Genomic DNA, 18,412 nt, shown 5'->3' on the forward strand with positions numbered 1-18,412 from the left:
ACTTGTATCATTTGTTCTCTTAGAAATTGTGAAAAGAAACAAAAAGAGACAAAAAGCGGAAGAACCACAAAAAGATTTGGCAGGTATCTAATTATTTAGTAACAAGTATAATTTTAAATTAGTTTTTTTGAAATGGTTAACTCTTTGAAATGTTTAACTCTTTGAAATGTTTCTGAGATTTAAATAAAACTATCTGTAAACTAGAGCTGTTCTAATGTTTCTAAATTTACTGTTTTTACTTTAATAAATAATGTTTTTATATAATTTGGCAGCCAACAATTATTGGCTTAGAAAAAAAACAAACATTTTTATCATATTTATGATAATGTTTTTATATAATTTGGCAGCCAACAATTATTGGCTTAGAAAAAAAAAAACATTTTAAAGCTTTTTAAAGATTAAACAAACAAAACAAAACAAAAAAAAACAAATGATTGAAATAAAGAGAAATACTTCAAGACACATCGAGTATAATTCATCACATTTTTATTTGCTAAAATAAAAAAAACAAAAAAATCATACAGAATAAATGAAAAAATTAAAATATATTAAACATTTCAAAAAAGACATAACAAATAAACCAGATTTAACATGACAAACCTTCTCCTAATAGTTATACATATATACTCTACACAAGTATCATGTAAACATGATATTGGTATAGAGTATAAATACAAATATATAAATGTGTATCTTTTTTTTTGAAAAATATTTCTTTTTTATTTTGCACAAATATGCTCTAATTATTATTATCATTTTTTTCATTTTATTTTTTAGAAAGAGAGTATCATGTTTGGATGCAAATAGATGAAAAAATACTGCTGGACAAATTTCAAAGTTGAATTGATGACAACAAAATGCCAAGTTATCTCCATTTTTTAAAGCTATGAAATCTTTTACGCTAAGAACTATGCTTTTGATTATGTTTTACACAATCTGAAACATAATCATGAGCATAAAAAATAACAAACAAATATTTTAAAACCATACTTTTATATAAATATAGATATATATTTATAAATTATAGATAATCTTAATTTCTGCTTAACTAATTAAAAATATAAAACAAACAAATAAGAGATATTTAAAGGCATTATTTCAAACTACATCATGAAAAAAATAAGCTTTAGAACACAAACTGTTTTTTCAATTGACTGTGCTAGCAGTGAAGATCTCTAATTTATTTTTTTTATATAGGTAAACAAGAATTGCTTGAGTTTTTGGAAGAATTTTTGAAGGAAATTCCATATAAAACAGCTCGAACCAAACTTACAAATGAACGAATGAAAAGTTTAAATAAAAAGAAAGAACGTTTAAAAGATATTAACATTTTATAATCATAGTTATATTTTTCCTTTCTTGCGATTTTTGATTCTATTAGGGATCCTAAAAGTGAGTTACTTGCTTATATTTGAGTTTAGTCAATTTGCATTAACACTTCGTCTTTGTTTAACAGATGCTTTAATTAACAATGCTACAGCTACAAATAACCAGAATTGGAAAACGTGTATTAACTTGAACTACTAACAAACAAAAGCGCGTCAGAGATTATCGCATCGTGCTAATTTCTATCCTTGTAATGCTGTTGTATTTATTATAAAAATTCTCAAAATACTGTTTTTTATTTCACGGCAACCGAAATTTTCTAAACCTATGAATGGAAAGGTCGTTTTCTGGTAATAGGGAAAGATGTTTTTGAAGCATAAAAGTTGTTACAAACAGCCTGCAAATCTGGTGGCAGATTTTAAAATTCATTAGATATTAAAAGTCGGGCTCATAAAACACTTAATTTTCATATTAAAGTTACTTTTTTCGTGCCACGTACCTTTTTCCTCAAATAAAAAATTGCACTTCTAATTTTTAATTTCTAAGTCAAACGATTTCAAATTTATGTAGGCTTATGCAAACAATGTAAGGATAGTGTTTTGCAAATTAGTTTTAATTTTTATTTTTTAAAATTTTTTTCAATCGGTAAAATAAATTTTTTTATCAAGATTCAAAAAAGAAAGCTGACATTCTATTGCTTTTTTATATGGTCGCTTTAAACTTTTTCTATTAATCTTTTGATAGTGGCTCCTGTTCCTTGGTAATGTTCCATGACTTGTGACACAAAATAAAATTCAAATGTAATATACTAATTCATTATTTGATTTAAAGTTACAAAACTCAGTGCAACTTTTTTAACTTTACACATCCATCCGTAAAATTTTTTTCCAATTAGGAAATCGTGCTTTGAGTGCAAATATTTCTTTATTAAATTTAAATTTGTGATTAGAAGCGAACTTTATTTATTTAAAAGTAAAATTTTGCATGAGGTTGATAACTTATACATTTTTTCAAACCCGCAAGAATTTGAACAACATTTAAAAGAAAACTAAAACTGACTGCAACATAAGTTTTTAGGTCATTTTTTAAAACATCACAAATTGTGCTTAAACATTTTTAAATTTTTGCAGTAAACTGTTTTCTTTCTCTTTTACCTCTTACCGTCATTATCCTACGATTATCTTAAACATTTTCATTTCATAATATCAGAAATTCTATTTACTTTGTATTTGCATATACTAGTTGAGACAGAGGGGTAGCTGCCTCTCGGAAGAAATAACATGAGTTTTAAGATTAGAAATAGTATAAATGTTTTTGGGGAGATGTTTAGACTCACGGAGATGAAAAAGTTTAATTGCTATGCATAGTTGACAAACATACACAACAAAACACCGGACTGTTTTATATATGCTTGTCTTTTTACAATGCTAACACGTACAAAAGTTTGATGAGCGCGGTTAAAAGAATTTAAAACTTAACCCAAAAGAAACATTTTTGTATAAGGCAGGTTTAATTCGAACCTTGAACGCGCTTTGATCAGTATTAGAACCATCCACTATGCTACGCGGACTTCATGATAAGTTGTTGTTATTTTATATATATATATATATACATTTTCCAAACAAAAATTTTCTTCACTGTATTACTGTTAATAAAGAAGACAAGACAACACTTACGAAATCATATATACAAAATTTTTTTTAAGCTAAATTTTATGCTAATAATAAATTGTAGGGGACAAGATGGGGAGAAAGAAAAACATCTTTGCTTTGTTCTAATTACTAGTGTAGTGGTTAAAGTGACTTTGTCCTCAGGGCCATAATTGTGTCAGCACTAGTCCCATAATCTACACCACTATTTGATCCCACTTCTAGGCTAAAATAAGCACGTACTCAAATTTCGAAAGCATCAGCATTTTTGAAGTACAGACATTTGAGTAGAGGGTTTTCTTAACTATTAATTGTATTAATTCTTTTCTTTCTCTTCTTCTTTTCATCATCATATATTTCAATGACCATCTTAAATGTTATCCTTTCCTAACATCTAAAAATTTTTTTTTAGTTTTTACTTTTTACATGTTATCTAAATAAACAAATAAATAAAAAAAAACTGATTAAGATATTTTAAAGATATTCAATTTTTATCGAGAGTAAAGAGAAAGCTTTCAGAAATACTTTCGAGACAAAATTTTTTTTCTCGTACGATGCAATTTAATTAATAAATTAGCTACTTACGGTTTCGTGTTTATGACGTCCATTCACTGTTTGCTAAACTGTTTTCAAACTGTAAACAAAAAATTAATTTATTCCAAACAATATAAACAAAGTGTATAAAAGTAATTAAGGTTTATGAATAATGAGAATTTTTTTACTTTTTTTTTGCAAAAAAAATCGACCAAGAGACAACATGAACATAATCAGAGCGCGATAATACAATTCCGTGTACTTATTTATCTATTTTTTATATTCAATAAGTCTTTTAATAATAAACAAACAAATAAACAAAAAATCAAAAATCAAAAAAATGCGGTTTCATTAATTCTTATTAATTAATTGATTTTATAAAGGAAGTTGTTTTGTAGTCGGAAACAAGCGAGGCAATAAAACGAACTTTTATATATGTGTAGTCCTACTATAGCTTTTAAAGATATTTTTTATTAAGGTCTACATAGGAAAGTCTGAAAAATTAAGGGCTACACGAAGTTTTTAGCAAATATTATTATAACTTTTTTTTTATATTAAATTTACGTAAAAGCTATAAACAAAAACGTAAATACGCCATAATTGAAATCTAATGAATATTTTAGCTAAAACACAGTGTCGCCCTTAAAGCGGTTTTTTTTACCGTGTAGACCTAATAGCGCTCTTAGAAGTATATTACTTTTTACTGTTAATATTACTTTTTATTGTTAATATTACTTTTTATTGTTAATATTACTTTTTATTGTTAATATTACTTTTTATTGTTTGTTCTTATATTATTATTGCTTTTATTGCTACTCATATTATTGTCGTCACAGTTGTTCATCTCGACTGTTACAGTAGCATTCTATTATATCACCGTGCTGTTTTGCCGTTACATATGTGCATTAATACTAAGTTTATCCCCACAGCCAATCATGGCTAATTCGAGTATCTTCGAACTTAAGCCCTTCTTTCTTTGTCTCTCTACCATCTACTTTTATATGGGCATCTCCCTTCATTCTTTGTGTAATACTTTACTAACACTTATTCTATTAGAGTTCAATCTTTCTTCTTCTCTTGCTTCTAAGATTGCACGTGTTCTATTAATGTTGCTAAACTTTATGGCTTTGTCGCGGAAGTCCAAAAAACTTGCCCTTACTTTATTGTCTAGTTGCGAATGTATACCAACTCTAACCCTTAAGTCTTATCATAAGCCTAACTTTTTTTATTTCTGTTTCTTATTACATTCAATTGTTTCTTACAGAGTTTGAGTAAGTATTTGTTGTATGTTCTCTAGTTATCATATCACCTGCTTTTTTGCCTTCTAAACTGTTATAGCCTTTAAACTTGTTTGAACCCTAACATCTATTTTCGAAACAAGATACTGATAAAAATAATATTGATCTAAAAATCATCTAATGACTTCTTCCTAATAATAACCAGTTCTTAATCTTTTCCCCGTCATTCAAAACTAGGAAACATTGAAGTTTTTAAAATGTTTTAATATTCCTCTATTAGAATATTTAGTTGAATTCATTTCACACCCAATATCTTGTTATTTTACTTTATGTCTTAGATATTGTAAGTTACCACCGAACGCTTCAGGAAATGAATAATTTCAAAGGAATCAGTCTTTCATTATAAAAGTTCGACGAGTTTAGTTGCACCACCTACATTTAAATTCATCCTTAAATTATTGGATGACCATGATGAATTGTATCATCCTAACAAGCCTTACTTTTCCATGCTACTGCAGTTTGAAGATCAAGTTAATGGTTTGATGCTTCCGCATGCTTGTGTAAAACTGCTTGCATCGAGGATAAAAGTATTGAATCTACTGCATTTATGCGTAAGATTTTTGAACTACAGGCAAGACAAACCCTTTGCTTTTTTCATTAACGCAGAAAAATCGAGTAATGGCATTAAATTTCAGCTACCTTTTTTACTTTGCATAATTTTCCTTCTCTATCCATGTCAAAGCAAAAGTTGCACTTTAGCGAAGGCACTCCTTAAATAAGTGGCATCATATGAAAAGCATTTTATCAGGGGTGTTATCAAATAGGAAGTCACAGAAGTGGCTGTAAAGTGTTAGCTTGTGCTATTTTTCACTGATGGCGTTATGAAAAGAGGAGTAGTATCATTTAACAATAAATAAATAGCTTATGCTTTGCTCTTCAGTTTATTAAAAGCTTACTTTCGCTGAGGTTGTCAAAATAGTACATGCAATAACGCAAAAAAGCAAATTGCTTAAGTAATTATTTGCCATATTGCAACTTTTCTAGATTTGAATGTTAATGCGAATAACTACTTAAGCATATTCTTTACGAGGGAAAGAAGTATAATTAAATAACACAAGTCAAAAAAGAGGATCATTTTACTGAATAAAAGGCTTTTATTAACATCAGAAACACATTTATACCAGGTGCTTGAATTTGTTTTTTTGTGTAAATGCAGACTTGTATAAAAAACGCTGCTCATAAATTCATTGTATTTAAGAATAACATTTGACTTCTTAACAGCAATTTAAAAACCACCTCGTTGAAACCTTTTTACGGTAGTAATTCCGCAATTTCCGCAATTCGACATCATGGCTACAACCCGCACACTTTTCGAAATTTTCTAAAATTTTGTTTTGTATCAAATTATATGAGCAGTGTTTAAAAGTCTACTTACTTGTTGTGTATTCACTCTTTAATAAGCATGATGAAAAGCTTTCTGAAGTTAAATGTTTAAACGATGCTATCCCAGTGGGCATCGACGTCATTTTCACGTCGGTTCGATGTTAGTTTTAGGTTAGCGTCGTCGCCAACGTAAATTCAACATCGCACCAACGTGAGAATGACGTTGAAAATTAACATCGAGTTGCGATGTTAAATCAACGTCAAAACGACGTAAATCATCGCGATTACATCGCGATGACATCGCGATAACATCGAATATTAACGTCGATCCAACTTTCCATTTCAAACGTTAATGTGATGTCGCACTCGACGTCGCCTAAACGTTAAACCAACATCGCCGTGCCCACTGGGATGAGGTAAATATTCACCATTTCCGAAAATAAAAAAACTTTAGTCACGACATTATATAAACTAAGATCGATGTAGTTATACATTTATTTTCTCCACATTTAACCATTGTAAATAATTTTATAAATTTATTTATATATCTATATATTTATCTATTTATCTACAATTAATTTAATATTTGTTTCTCTATATATTTTATATATATATAGATTGTTTTTGCATTATCTGTATATATCAATATTTGTTTATTTATCTATGTATTTATTAGTGTATTTGAATATTTTTTTATTCTTCTATAATTTTATTCATTTATCCATATTTTCAATTGTTTTTTTATTTTTTAATTTTTTGAACTTATTTACTACAAAAGTTTTAATTAGTAAATTTAAATTATCAGCACATTTTACCATCACAAAAATTACAAATAGTGATGAGCATTTCAACCGATCAGTTTATGTCATTTTATATATCTCCTATCATGCTGTTATATCACTGACTTTAAACAAACATCAGCTCGATTATTTGTTTAGTAGGATGAGCTCAATGAGTTTAACTGCAAAGCTTTTTATATAAATCTGTGATTCAACAATATTTTCTAACTGTTTGCATATTTTTGTAAAGATAAGCAGCAAAAAGTAAAAAAGAAGTGAACAGGTGGGTATATATTTTTTGTTTAAAGATCTCTATGATCGACTCAGATTCAAACATAGATTTTTAAACTACTTTACAGCAATAATATTTACTTGCTTCGTTTTATTCTCAAAAAGATACATTCAGCACTCCATAATCTTCTTTGTCGACACAACTAATTATAAAGTACCAAGTTAAAAATAAAGCCATTTTAATGATCATCGTCGGTATTTTTAATTCCAGAGAATAGCTTTCGTCATTTTCACATTTCCTCTATACTTGTGTTTTTAACGACCATATTACCATTTTGTTATTGATACTTTTTCTGCATATTGAGTATATGTCAAGTATACCAAAACTACGTATAGCTATACATTTTATACTCTATATTGCAATATTTTATCAACGTTTCTTCATTCATTTGAATCATTATTACTGTTTTTAAATTGTTTGGTCAACATAGACCTTTTCTTAAGAATCTAAACGACTGCCATAATATTTTTTTTATTTGGTAATGAACCAATTAAATCTGCATGATGTCCATTTTCTCTAAATCTATGTTCCATTTCATCTCTCTGTTTCAAACCAAAATGCCCCTTCAAACCAAAAGCCCCACCTCAACTTTTGTCTTTGCTTTTTACGCTTCATATCTATATTAAGAGTCATGCTGATGAGGTGACCTCTTCGAAAGATGAAGATTATTTCAGCCTATCTTATCTAATTTGTAAATATTTTTTAACAAAAGCCTTATAACAACGATAGGATATTAAATGGTTTTAAAGATACCAACATAAGTAGTAAGATGAAAAATCGACTTTATAAAATTAATGACCAATTTTTTATAAACTAAGTGCATTAAATCTGGTTTTGCTTTAGAAAAATTTATCATGGATGGAAAAATAAAACACCTTTTGTTTGAGAGCATCTCTCCGGAGTGGAAAAGGCTTGCACGTGGTGCAGGTTTTGATGAAGCTGTTATTGATTATATCGATCTCAATCAACATAGTGATGTGGCTAAAATGAACGAGCTACTAAAAAAGTTGGAATTACGAAATCCTTCCGACTTTATGTCAGATGTCAAAAATGCTCTTCTGGAGATGGGTAGAGCAGATGTTTTGAATAAAATCCTATGGCATTGTTAGTGAAGCTCCCCTATTTTTTACACGGTGTATTTTTTCATGAGATTTTATAAAATTTTCACAAACGAAATTCGGTGACAAAGTTGTACCGTGAATCTGATTTTAAACTTGATACAATCGCCACATACACCAGCCTAACTTTTCATGAACATTCGGCTGAGTAAATTGTTAATAATTAAAGAATATAAAAGAATGAGCGTTAGCAAAGAGTCAGAGCCTGTTCCTCGTGGCTTACTTATAGTTTCTAGAAACTTTGTTCTATAATTCAGTTTGGCTAAGTATTGTAGTTCCAGAATTTGTAAATGATAAAGATAACTTAACGAAAAAAGTGCTTTTAAAATGTAGTTAGTCAGATAAGCAGAATAATTAGATGCAGGATGATAAAATGGGAACAACTAAAGTGTTTTATTTTTCAGACCTTCGAAGAAGTTTAAGAATGGTATTTTCAAAAGTGGTTGAGTTACATTTTTTAAAACTTAAAAAATAACCAAAAAATTAACTTTTGCTGAAGTTTGTAACTAAAATGTTAGTAAAAGAAAAATGCAAGAGCTGGCTCAGCCCTATTTGACCAATGTTTAAACATTAAGCGGTGGTCAAATTTATGGCTAAAAATTAAAATCTAGCAAACAACTTTTAACTACATGTTCAAATGATTAGCTATTATAATATTTCAACCACTATAAAAAACTTGGAACAGAATTTGTAAGACCTGAATGGCCTTTTTTGGTCATATGCTTAACCTTATAGCTATGATTAAAATTATGGTTAAAAGTTTAAACCTGAAAACCCGTTTTAACAATCTGTCCGACCATCAAGTTATGCTTCAATTTAATCATTAGTTTAATTTTTGCAGCAGAAATCAATTAGTTATTTCAACCATATGTCCAACTATTAAGCTATGGTAAACTTTCAATCTTTGTAGAGATTTTATGATAGCAAAAAAAAATTGAGAGGAAATATGGACATGGAAGGTTTGCACAAAGTAAGGAATGCTTGTGTGGGGTAAAGCTAAATAAGGGTTTTGCACTCAATTTTGAGTTAAAAATCATTTTAAAAAAATGTAAAGCTGCAATTAGTAAATATTAAAATAAAATGGAAGTTTTGAAAGAAATTTTTTAGTAAAATTAGTAAGGAGTGATATATTATTTTTCATTAAATGATAATATAACAAAGCTTGCTTTGTTACTATGAATTTTTTACATTCAAGCATTTGCGGTGAACGAACAGATGAATGAATCTATAAGATGGTAATTTGTAATTACCAACTGATTATTTACCAAATATATCACCATATTTTACAGTTATTTCTTATATTATTATTTTAATGTTAATGAAGTCATTTTTTGAAGTCATTATAACTTTAAATGTTAATGAAGTCATTTTTAAATATGGAGTCCCACGCACCAAAGTTCTCTCATTATATCTGCTACTAACAATAAAAGAATAAAATAATAAACGCATCTCATTACACTTCTTACTAATAACAAACTGATAAAGTTGCTATTAAATGAGATCAAATATCAAATTTTATGAGATCTTATATACCTTATAAGAATTTTAAATAGGTATTGTTTTCACTGATCAACCATTTCCAATTGCTCGACTAAGAACATTTGTAACCTCATGCATTTTACTGTGAACATAATTCTTTGTAGCAGCAGCTTGGTTATTATTTCATTCACTTACACTTGTTGTCATATTACTTCCCATACCCTAGACACCAGTTATTGTGCTACCAGATTTTCTTATAAAATTTTGTTCTAAATATGTTAGTGACACGCCAATCTCACTTGAATTTGTTGCAGATTTAGCACAATCGAATTTATCAACAGTCATTTTATTTGCACAAAATTATAAACTGTAAAATTCTTCTCACCTAGGTTAGTCAGACTAAACTATAATTAGATTACAATTCTACGAAATATCTAGAAAAAAGCTTCACTAACAACGAATCCTTAGCAAACTGTGAAAAATTGTATATCTCCATTTAAAATTGCAAAAATTAAAAAACTGTATATCTTCATTTAAATTTCAAGTCCCGTTGGGTTTAGATAAGTAATGTTAATTTTTTACTTTCAGTTAATGAAAGTGCAGTAAATTTCACTAATCTTTTTCGATTACATCATATAGAATATCCTAATAAGCCATTTTGTATATATTTCATTATCTTGAGAAGCAAATTTTTTTACTTCGGCTTCAGCATTGCTTTAGCTTGATATATTGTAATAGGACCATCATTTAAATTAGGAACACTTCCAATTGCCTAAAAATCGTCGAGCCCGATGATAAATGAAAATGATGGACGGACTAAATTGCTGACTTTTAACCCTATATTCATAAGAGTTTTGAAATAACTATTTACGGTATGTCTTTAATCTGTAAACAACAAATATATTAACTGCATTAGCTAATCTACAAGCTGGATTAAAATTTATCGTAGATAAAAACCTTTACAACAGAACCATTCTTCACACTCTAACTGTTGCTGGCATTTGATGAAGATCAATATGATCATTTTCTTTTTTTGTTAACATTGCATGCATATGAACAAATTTTTGCTCATTTATCTGTTCACATAAAACTTTGTTATAAAATATTATCATAAGTTTATGTTTGATACTAAATAGTTGTTAAATTTGATCATCTTGAGCTGAAGCTACAGAGCTTAGGTGGTACATTATTTTATTCATAACTCTTCGTTTATCAGCAGCCTGCAAATTTTGTCTATTATTACTTTTAATATTAGGTAAATCAACTTGTTGCATTATGTTAACTGGCACTTAATTATGCAATAATTTTTAGGTGATTAAATAATTTTGTGCAAATGCTCCGTACCATGACTCTTTCATAAAAGAATTGATAATCAATCAATTTTATAAGATCCTCAAATAATTTCCAAGTGAATTTGAATACTATTAACTCTTTGGAAAATAACAAGGTTTTCAGATTCTTATCAAGTTTATACGTAATTGAAAATTTTAAAGCCTAAAACTGACGAATGGGATTTGTGTCTGTGAAATCTTCTTGATAATTGTTTTCCAACATTAGTAACTAGATTTAGTGTTATGTAATTTGCTCATATGAAGATATAGTATTGATCGTTAGCACTATCGAAATGCACATTCTTCTTGCCTATACATTGCACTAATAATAATACCTTCTGGAATGAAAATGACATTCCATGTTACTCCACTATTTGGTGATAACTTGAATAAAATTATAGAAAGAGTCAATGTTTAGAATTAAGTATTATGTTGCAAAGTTAGCTAATGCATAATAAAAGATCTATTTTTAGCTGATGTAAAGAATTATATTTATATCTGGTTTGTGCTTTATTATCAGAAAATACTTGAATACTTTACAAACTAACATTTGCATACTCTCTTTAGTTGCTGCGTTACTAACCAATCAAGTATTATTGCGTTTATTTTACTTTGAAAACTCATTTTAATATTGATTTCCATTTTCATATACCAAAAAGTTTTATTGCTTCACAGAACAAAAATTTTGAAAAAAAGAAGGATCAAATCCACGTCTTATATACCTTCCTATTGTAATTTTACTGAAATATTCTATAACTACAAGTCTCTTTGGTTTGTTTTAAACAAGTTTCCCACAACAGGTTTTAAAGGATGAAAGTGGAGTTACAAGGTGTAGAAAATTCTATTTAGATTGATGTAATGGCAGTGACACTGAAATATCGAAACAAAAATAGTGTTTAGAAGATAATATTAGCAAGAGTACAAAACAATAAGGGCATAACATATGTTAATCAGTTGGACTTTTGATAGGCTAGTAATATATTAGTGCTTCACACCATTCGCTATAAATATTTTATATAGGCGCTATAAATATTTTGTATATTAATATATATAAAGTATGAAACAAAAAAATATATTTTAGATAAGTAGTAGTTTTAGAGAAAGGAATCAGCGAGGATGATATTAGGAGGGCATCATTTAGGTTTAAAAACAAAATCATATAAACACCTTAAACACTTTTCCAATATAGATGGTGCTGGTGAAAAAATACCTTGTTTTGATAACTGTATTGTAAATCTTCCAGAGTCTTTTTGAGATCTGAATGATTCTTTAAAAGAAATAAGCGTAAAAATCTAACCTATCCATTCTAAAGCCTATTAAAGTAAATATTATTATACTAAGCAAAAATTATGCATTTCATATTGAGTTACTAACTATAGTTAAACGTAGCGAGACAGCTTATAGTACTCCGCACAATTAAAAAAGAGTGAAATATATTTGCGACAGAAATTGAATTAAAGAACTATTAAATATAGAAAATAGTAAGAAAATAGAAACATTAAAAAAATGTATTGTTGAATGATTGTTATAATTTTAAAAAAAAGAAATCCTAAAAACGTGAAAGAGATTCTGTAAATTTAAGCAGTGCGCTAAGCGTCGCGCTGATAGAAAAAAAGGAATTAGCTTTGTAACTAGAGAATGGTTTTAAGTTTTGAAGTAATTTTTTAACAAAGCATCAATAATGAGATATTGTTTGTTTATATATATATATATATATATATTTATAAAAAAAAGTCCAGTCTATCTCAACTTTCGTTGCATCTTTTCTTTCTTCCACTCCAAAACCATCGTAGACTGCGTCAGTATCGCATTTCAGCAAGACAAGAAATAGCGCTGCCAACTCGATGTCTTGCATCTCCGCAATCACCTTGGTTCGCTTCAATCAAGTTTCGGGATCTCACGAACCAAAGTAATTTTTGAGTATGTTCAAAAATTTCAAAGATGACTCCATTACTGCCCGGATAGCTTGTAGTTTTCTCACAGATTATACAACATCCTAACTGTGAAACTTCTTTAGTCATAAAAACTCTGCTTTAAAAAAGTTTCCTATCCAATTTATACTTAACAAAAAATTATCAAAGAAACTAGGTAACTTTGCACTTAACGTAACTGCTTCTGCGTAGTATAGTTACATTATTTTTATTACTTTGATGCAATTAATGTGCATTGAAAACATAAGCTGAGCTAGTTACTAGCATAACTCAAATGAGGGAAAATGTTTTTTATATTTAAACTTATTATAGACTAATCGTGATTACCGTGTCTTATACATTCACCTAATGATGGTTAAAGATTTAAACTGCAAGCTTCTGAAGGCTTTCTTTATCCTAAGTTTAATGACAGTTATTGACACTTATCCCAGAATTTAAAATGCTTCATTTGTAACCACCTTTAACAACACATTTGTAAATTTTACAAAATATATTGTTGAAGTATTTTTGTATTACAATTGTTAAGTTAAGTGCAAGAGAAATATGAAAAAAACTTGATAATACAAGGCTTGAAAGCCTTTTAGTATTTTTTTAATTTTGTTTTTTACACAAAATAAGTACCTCTAAACAACTTTTTCTGCAATATTTTCCATACAAAATTACGACTAAAAATCATTAGAATAATTAAAATGTACGCCAAGTTACAAGTTATGTATATAATTGTAGTCTTAAGATTTTACTCTCATTTTAAAGCATGCAAATTCAAGCAAATTAATAAATATTTCTGTTATGTTGGTTTGGTAAATGTCTAACCAGCTAAGACAAAACGTTCGAGCACGTTCGACGAACGTTAGAAACGTTCGGGCACGTTCTAAGAACGTTCCGTAAAGGTTTTGGAAGTTATTAACGCAAATTTGTCAAAAGTTCAGGGAGCTTATTCACTAAACTTTTTTTTTGCGTATGTTTGGCGTAAGTTCAAAACTGTAAAAGTCGTATTCACCAAACTTGCGCAGTTGCGCTTCAAAAAAACTTTCGAAAGTTTTTGCGTAAATCAGTTCTAAACTATTGGTATCCACCAAACTGAAATAAGTTCACCAAACATTTTAGAAAATTGCTCAGCTCAATTTACGCAAGAAAAGTCTAGTTAGCTATGAGCTGCCTAAACTTTGGCGTAACTTTAAAATCACAAAAAAATGAAAATGGCATTACATTATTATGATGCATATATAGTTCTATTGTCAGATTGATATATTGTTTGGGATCTTAACATATATAAATTATGTATATTATAATAAGGGTTAACAATAATCTTTGATATTAATAAAAAATAACTGCATCATAATGATATAGCATCTTATTAAGATGCTTGATATACCATATATAATCATCATAATGATATAACATCTTGGCGCAACTGCAGTTTCTCCCCACCCCCCAACCCTTTTTTTTTTTATATGATTGATTATGATAGAGAATTTTATGCTGATTCAGAAAAATATAAAAATATAGACCTGAATATCAACGAAAAGTGCTCTAATTCAAAGTCAAAGTTGTAAAAAATCCCATTAGAAACCCTAATAGTCGCCATTTTGAAAGTAATAAGTTAATGATCTTTTTGCTGACAATACATTAATAGCATGGTTTTTACGTTAAAAAAGTCGGTAAAGTATGTTTATCTTGCGCAATTTTTTGTGGCAATCAAAATAGCGGTTTTTTGATTCATTAGAGAATAAACTATATTGCAAGTAATGTAGGGGAGAACGGGGTGAGATGGGACAAAAAAATTTGCTTGCGTGCTGTGCTTTAAATTTTCCACAATAACCATACAAATCGGTTTAAAACTATAGTCCAATGAATTGTCATGTTAAATTATTGCAAAACCCATTATTTAACCATCAAATTAAGTTCAAGAGCTTGGTTTTTTAAAGTGACACTGTTTGTCCCATGTCACCCCATGTTGGGGTGAAATGGGACAATGGTTGGGGTGAAATGGGACAAAAATAGAAACAAACAATTTTAAGCATTATTTAATTGTTTATTCTACTCCTTATAAAACATAACAATACACAAAATTTATTTATGTTTAACAAGAATAAAATACCATTCTAAATGCATTTGTAACTTTGTTCAACAGGTTGCTTGATGTTTAAATTGAGTCAAAATTACGTTGATCTCTGAGGGGGTAACTTTTTTTCTTTTTCTTATCTTTATCTTCTTTTTTTCTTTTACATTCTGATAAACTTTCAACTAGTTCATTTCTTGTTGGTGTGTCAGTCAATACCAGAGACCTAGAACATTTTTTTTTTGCACTTTTTCTCTTTGCCACCCTTTCACCCGCTTTTGGAAATGGCCTTATATCTTCTGCTGTCCAATGGTAGGCAGAAGTGCTGATTTGCTGTTTCTTTTCATTAATAACTTCAGATACAATACACAGTGATGTGGGGATTGTTTGTTTGTCGGATTTGTCGTTTGCTGGAATTGGTCGATCAGATACATAAGAACATAAAAAGTCGACATCACTGAAAACATATGGATCGTACGGGAAAATGCCAGCTGCTTTAAAACCATTTTGAATGTTTTGGGAAGTAAAGGCTCTCGTATAAGCTATTCCTAAATTTTCAGAAATGTCATATATCGTCATAGGAGTATTTGGATGCGCCTTTAACCATGAATCACATGCTGAATTGTAAAATTTCTTTAATGGCCCAAATACTGATCTGTCAAGTGGTTGGAGTTTGTGGCTGCAATGGGGTGGCAATGTCAAGAGCACAACATTGCTTTCCTTAGCTTTATCCATCAGTTCAATCGATATATGAGTTTTGTGGTTGTCCATTATTAAAAGTAATGGATGATCCTTGCTGGGATGCCCATACTCCACAAAATGATCAAACCATTTCAAAAAAATTTCTGTATTTATCCATCCACTAGGATTAGCATCACCTTTTGTACCTGTTGGTGCACCTTTAAGCATATGGCTACGAAAGTGGACACGAGGAAATATCAAAAACGGTGGAATAAAATTTCCAAGGGCATTAATGCAACCCACCATTGTAACTAGGGTTCCCCTTTCAGCAGAAGTTACCTGTCCTACTTGCTTTACTCCTTTACCAGCAATCACTTTCACTGGCTTATGAACAGTTGTCAGACCTGTTTCATCAATGTTGTAAATGCAATCAGCAGAAAAGTTATAGCGCTTCTGCACACTGTCAAGGTTTTTGAAGAAAGTATCTACATTTGTGCGATTGAAACTAGTTGTTCGACTGAGGCTGGTAGCTTCTGGTGTACGAATAGATAATTTTGTACGGTTTAAGAATAAATAAAACCATTCAGTTCCAGCTGTTTCACTCTTTTTCCAGTTTTCTGGTATTTTAATGTCATTTTTAATTGCATATTGATATGCAAGTTGCTTTGTTTCTCTAACATCAAGTCCATAATGCATATTAGATGCTTGACGAAGATATATTGAAAGTTCATCTTCTTGTGTCTTATTAAAAATATATTTATGTTGTTCATCAAAGTATAAGTTACTGTAAGAAGTTTCTTTGTTAGCCTTTATTTTCCGCTGTAAACTTGATTTTGAAATTGTATACTCTTGTGCAGCTGCTCGTAGTGATAAACAGCCAGATTCGACAGCCATCACAGCAGCTTTTATTGTATGAGCATCAGGCTTTAACCGACTTGTCACTCGTTTGTACTTTCTTGGCATCTGAAAAATTATTACTCATATTACTCACTCCATTATTAAAAAAAATTATGCTCTTTTTAATTGCATTAACCAAAATCCAGATTAGGCTATAAATTTTAAATTTATTTTAATGAAAATAAAATAGTATCACAACCCTATAAAACTTATAATGTGATTAAATTTAATAAGGCTAATAGTGAAGAACTTTATTTAAACTGAATTTAAAATACAAAAATGATTGGCATTAAAACAATACTTACTGTGAAAGATGTCTTCAGGACAAAGTAACAAAGAAATCCAATATAATAATAATTATTTTCTATGATAAAAAACACTTTACTATAAAGTAAACATTGAAATCTTATCATAAACATAAATATAATTTTCTGTTCACTTGCTTTTTTACAAAAATATTGATTATAAAAGTTAAAGTACAGTAAATTAAAAAAATGATAAAATTGAACAGTGTCCCATTTCACCCCATATCTCCTGTCCCAAGTCACCCCATTACTCGTAAGTGTGAGAAAACCTTTATTTTATATAGTTCTCGTAGCGATATGCTAATCATATTTCTTCAGTAGTTAAATAAAACAATAGTGAATAATTAAAAACCATAAACATAAAAATATATGCAAACAATACATAAATATTTAATATTAATGATGTCTTCAAAATCCAGGAAAATTGTTAGATTTTTACATATTCGCAAATAATCCGAAAAAAAAATACTCCTGAAACTTAAAAAACACAATAATATGAAGAAGCTATTGCAAACTTATAACATATATAAAAAACTTTTGCTTTATTAAATTTTTCACTGAGATATTGCCAAGTCCCACCTCACCCCATGTCCCATCTCACCCCGTTCTCCCCTACTTTTGTAATAAATTTTAAAAAAGAATTCAACGGTTTTGTTTCCTAAAAGAAGAACTTTTGAAACTTAGTTCATAGCTGTTTCATCACATAAAATTTAGAAAATGTAACATTCAAACCGTTTTCTTTAATAAAATAAATTAGCGTACAATACAATAATAATTATTGATCAATTTTTCTACATTCTCATATTCTACGTTCAACTTTTATTTGAAATCTTCCATTAATTTCATTTTGTTATTACACTTTCGTTATAATACTTTAAAATAATAATACAAAGGCTGATGGAAACCAGGTCTAACTATTGCGCAATGTAGCGGTAATTAATTTTCTTTAAAAATGAAAGCGTTTTGAAAAGAAATGGCGAATATTAGGGTTTTTAATGGGATTTTTTACAACTTTGACTTCGAATTAGAGCACTTTCCATTAATTTTATAATAGTATAACATCTTTATAAGATGTTATATTATGTGGGAATATGTATCTTAAGTCCCTGTGCAGCATTATAACTGCAACAGTCCCTGTACAACAATATAACATCTTATAAAGATATAATAAATTTATAATACTTATATATAAAGATATAATAAATGTTATAAATAATATAAATAATTTATATATAATAAAGATATAATAAATATTTATAATTAAGTATATGTTCTTCTTCACAATTTTTTTTAAAAAGGTACATGTCTTATTAAGTATTAAGGTCATAGTTCATATCGTTGTTTTAACAGCTTTATAAAAATTTAGTCACAATGGATATTCCAATTATTGTAGCTGCATATGGTCAA

The 18,412-nt window shown here is 28.8% G+C and overlaps 1 protein-coding gene and 1 long non-coding RNA gene across 2 annotated transcripts; one reads left to right on the forward strand and one right to left on the reverse strand.

The window, feature by feature from the left end:
- Nucleotides 1-7,057: 7,057 nt before the first annotated feature.
- On the forward strand, nt 7,058-8,702 carry LOC149893645 (uncharacterized). The gene is made up of 2 exons (XR_016453852.1): nt 7,058-7,192; nt 8,045-8,702. It is a non-coding gene; the product is annotated as an uncharacterized LOC149893645 (long non-coding RNA).
- Nucleotides 8,703-15,206: 6,504 nt separating this feature from the next.
- Nucleotides 15,207-17,576, reverse strand: LOC145189307 (uncharacterized). Its single transcript, XM_090091773.1, has 2 exons — nt 17,006-17,576; nt 15,207-16,766 (listed from the first exon to the last, which is right to left on the reverse strand). The coding sequence occupies exons 1-2, from the start codon at nt 17,117-17,119 to the stop codon at nt 15,207-15,209; spliced, it is 1,674 nt and encodes a 557-aa protein (XP_089947899.1). The 5' UTR covers nt 17,120-17,576.
- Between the last annotated feature and the right edge of the window lie 836 nt (nt 17,577-18,412).

The sequence above is a fragment of the Hydra viridissima genome, unplaced genomic scaffold, assembly GCF_058129835.1.
Source record: "Hydra viridissima isolate aposymbiotic clone 2 unplaced genomic scaffold, HvirCarnegie_v1 scaffold_1, whole genome shotgun sequence".
Lineage (NCBI taxonomy): Eukaryota > Metazoa > Cnidaria > Hydrozoa > Anthoathecata > Hydridae > Hydra > Hydra viridissima.